Below are 2904 nucleotides of genomic sequence, written 5' to 3' on the forward strand. Positions count from 1 at the left end.
TGGCCAGGCCTCCACCCGCCTCGGCCTCTCAAAGTGCTGGAATTACAGGCATGAGTCACCACGCCCGGCCAACTCAATGAATGTTTTTACACCAGGAGAATATGCCTACTGGTGTAAACCAGCACCCAAAGCAAGAAACTGAATATTACCAGCACCCAGAAGCCTCCCTTAGGCTCCCTTCAGTTTTGTACATATGAATAAAATGGAAGAGTGCATACTCTTTGGTCGCTGGATTATTCAGCACGACATTATGTTTCTGGGATTCACTTACATTATTATGTATAGTGTAAATCATTCCCATTGCTGTATAGCATTGTGTGAATGTAACACAATTTGTTTATCTTTTCTACTGTTGATGGGTTTCTGAGTCATTTTCCAGTTTGAAGAAATTATAATCAGTGCTACTGGTCAGGTGTGGTGGCTCATGCTCGTAATCTCAGCACCTTAAGAGGACAAAGTAGGAAGATCACCTGAGGCCAGGAGTTTGAGACCAGCCTGGGTAACATAGGGAGACCCCAACTCTATAAAAAAAAAAGTTAAAATTATTCCAGCATAAAAAAAAGAAAAAGAAAAAAAGAAAAAAATTATTCAGGTGTGGTGACAGGCACCTGTAAGTCCCAGCAACTAGGGAGGCTGAGGTGGGAGGATCGCTTGAGCCCAGGAGTTACAGGCTACAGTGAGCTATAAGCTCACCACTGCACTCCAGCCTGGGTGACAGAGTCTCAAAAAATAAAAATAAAAAATAACAGTGCTGCTATGAATATTCTAAGGCATGTCTTTTGATGAACATATGTACATATTTTCTAGAAGTAGAAATATGTACTTAGGAGATATATAGGTAACGATATACAGATAGATCCTTTAAAAGAGATACATCATCATACATGTAGATATATAGATATCCTCCTATGTATATATAAAACTATATCTATATACAGTCTCAGCAGAGATATTCAAATAGCAAAGTGGTTATACCAATTTTACACAGCCACTAGCAGCGTATTAGAGCTCCAATTGTTCCACATCTTCACCACCACTTTTTCATCTTTTCAGTTTTTATCTTTTTCAATTTAGCCATTCTGGTGTGTATATTGTGGCTTATTGCTCTAACTAATGAAGTTAAATTGGCATTTGGATATCCCTTTTGTGAAGTATTGCTTTCAACCTTTTGCCATTTTGAGGTTGGGTCATCCAGCTTTTTTACTGATTTGTAGAAGCTCTTTGTATATTCTGAATGTGAGTCATTTCTCAGATAAACGTATTGTAAATATCTTGCTCCATTTGCAGGTTACCTTTGAATTCTCATAATGATGCCTTTATGAACAGAAATTCTTAATATATTCAGATTTCTTCCTATTATTTATTACTGTAGGTGTCAGATTTTATAGTGAAAGTACAATTGAATAGATTCACAGACTTGCAACCTCTGTTTCAGCAGCAGCCATGAGAGAACCTTGTCTCCTTGGATGACTGAATCAAAAACTTGGGTAATCTTTCATCCAGTGGTGGCATAGTGACTTGCAGACACAGTGAGTGCACAGAGAAAAGAACTTCCTCCAAATTCTAAGCCAAAACTTAAAAGAAAAGACCACACTAGATTTTAGGACATATTATTATAATTTAACTGCACTGTTATTTCTTCCAGAGATGAACCTGATAAAGGATCTGTGATTCAATGGATCAGGGAAATGACACCAGAGTGAAAGAATTTATCTTTCTGGGAATTACTCAGTCCCGAGAACTGAGCTGGGTCTTATTTATCTTCCTGTTTTTGGTGTACATGACAACTCTGATGGGGAACCTCCTCATCATGGTTACAGTTACCTGTGAATCTCACCTTCACACGCCCATGTACTTCCTGCTCCGCAACCTGTCTATTCTTGACATCTGCTTTTCCTCCATCACAGCTCCTAAGGTCCTGATTGATATTCTCTCAGAGAGAAAAACCATCTCCTTCAGTGGCTGTGTCACTCAGATGTTCTTCTTCCACCTTCTTGGGGGAGCAGACATTTTTTCTCTCTCCGTGATGGCATTTGACCGCTACATAGCCATCTCCAAGCCCCTGCACTATATGACCATCATGAGTAGGGGACGATGCACAGCCCTCATCGTGGCTTCCTGGGTGGGGGGCTTTGTCCACTCCATAGTGCAGATTTCTATATTGCTCCCACTCCCTTTCTGTGGACCCAATGTTCTTGACACTTTCTACTGCGATGTTCCCCAGGTCCTCAAACTTGCCTGCACTGACACCTTCACTCTGGAGCTGCTGATGATTTCAAATAATGGGTTAGTCAGTTGGTTTATATTCTTCTTTCTCCTCGTATCTTACATGGTCATTTTGATGATGCTGAGGTCTCACACTGGGGAAGGCAGGAGGAAAGCCATCTCCACCTGCACCTCCCACATCACTGTGGTGACGCTGCATTTCGTGCCCTGCATCTATGTCTATGCCCGGCCCTTCACTGCCCTCCCCACAGACACCGCCATCTCTGTCACCTTCACCGTCATCTCCCCTTTGCTCAATCCTATAATCTACACGCTGAGGAATCAGGAAATGAAGTTGGCCATGAGGAAACTAAAGAAACGGCTAGGACAACCAGAAAGGCTTTAATTCAACAAGGGTAAGAGAGTACCCATATTTAAAAATAGACAGTAAATTTCACTTTCTCAAAATGGGAAAAGAGCATGTTCATGCTCAAAATAAAGAGATACCTATGGCTACCATCAAGTCCTAAAAGAAGTTGTTCGATAGTATGTGCTGGGGACCACGTAGATGATACTGCTTTAAGACAAAATGCGTTCAAGTCTTTCCCTACTCACTTTCAATTATTCATTCCATAAATTTTTATAGAACATACACTATATGCCTGAAAATACTGGGATTCAGATTGCTGCAAAAAGATT

The 2904-nt window shown here is 40.8% G+C and overlaps 1 protein-coding gene across 1 annotated transcript; it reads left to right on the forward strand.

Annotated features, from left to right (window-relative positions):
• The first annotated feature begins 1675 nt into the window (after nucleotides 1-1675).
• Nucleotides 1676-2613, forward strand: LOC105527209 (olfactory receptor 4D9). The gene has a single exon (XM_011963498.1). The coding sequence runs from the start codon at nucleotides 1676-1678 to the stop codon at nucleotides 2609-2611; it is 936 nt and encodes a 311-aa protein (XP_011818888.1). The 3' UTR covers nucleotides 2612-2613.
• The last annotated feature ends 291 nt before the right edge of the window (nucleotides 2614-2904 follow it).

The sequence above is a fragment of the Colobus angolensis genome, unplaced genomic scaffold (genome assembly GCF_000951035.1).
Source record: "Colobus angolensis palliatus isolate OR3802 unplaced genomic scaffold, Cang.pa_1.0 Scaffold61, whole genome shotgun sequence".
In the NCBI taxonomy this organism is placed as follows: Eukaryota; Metazoa; Chordata; class Mammalia; order Primates; family Cercopithecidae; genus Colobus; species Colobus angolensis.

Bases quoted from the DNA above. Each gene is read 5' to 3' on its own strand.
- LOC105527209 (XM_011963498.1), top strand. From the start codon at position 1,676: ATGGATCAGGGAAATGACACCAGAGTGAAAGAATTTATCTTTCTGGGA.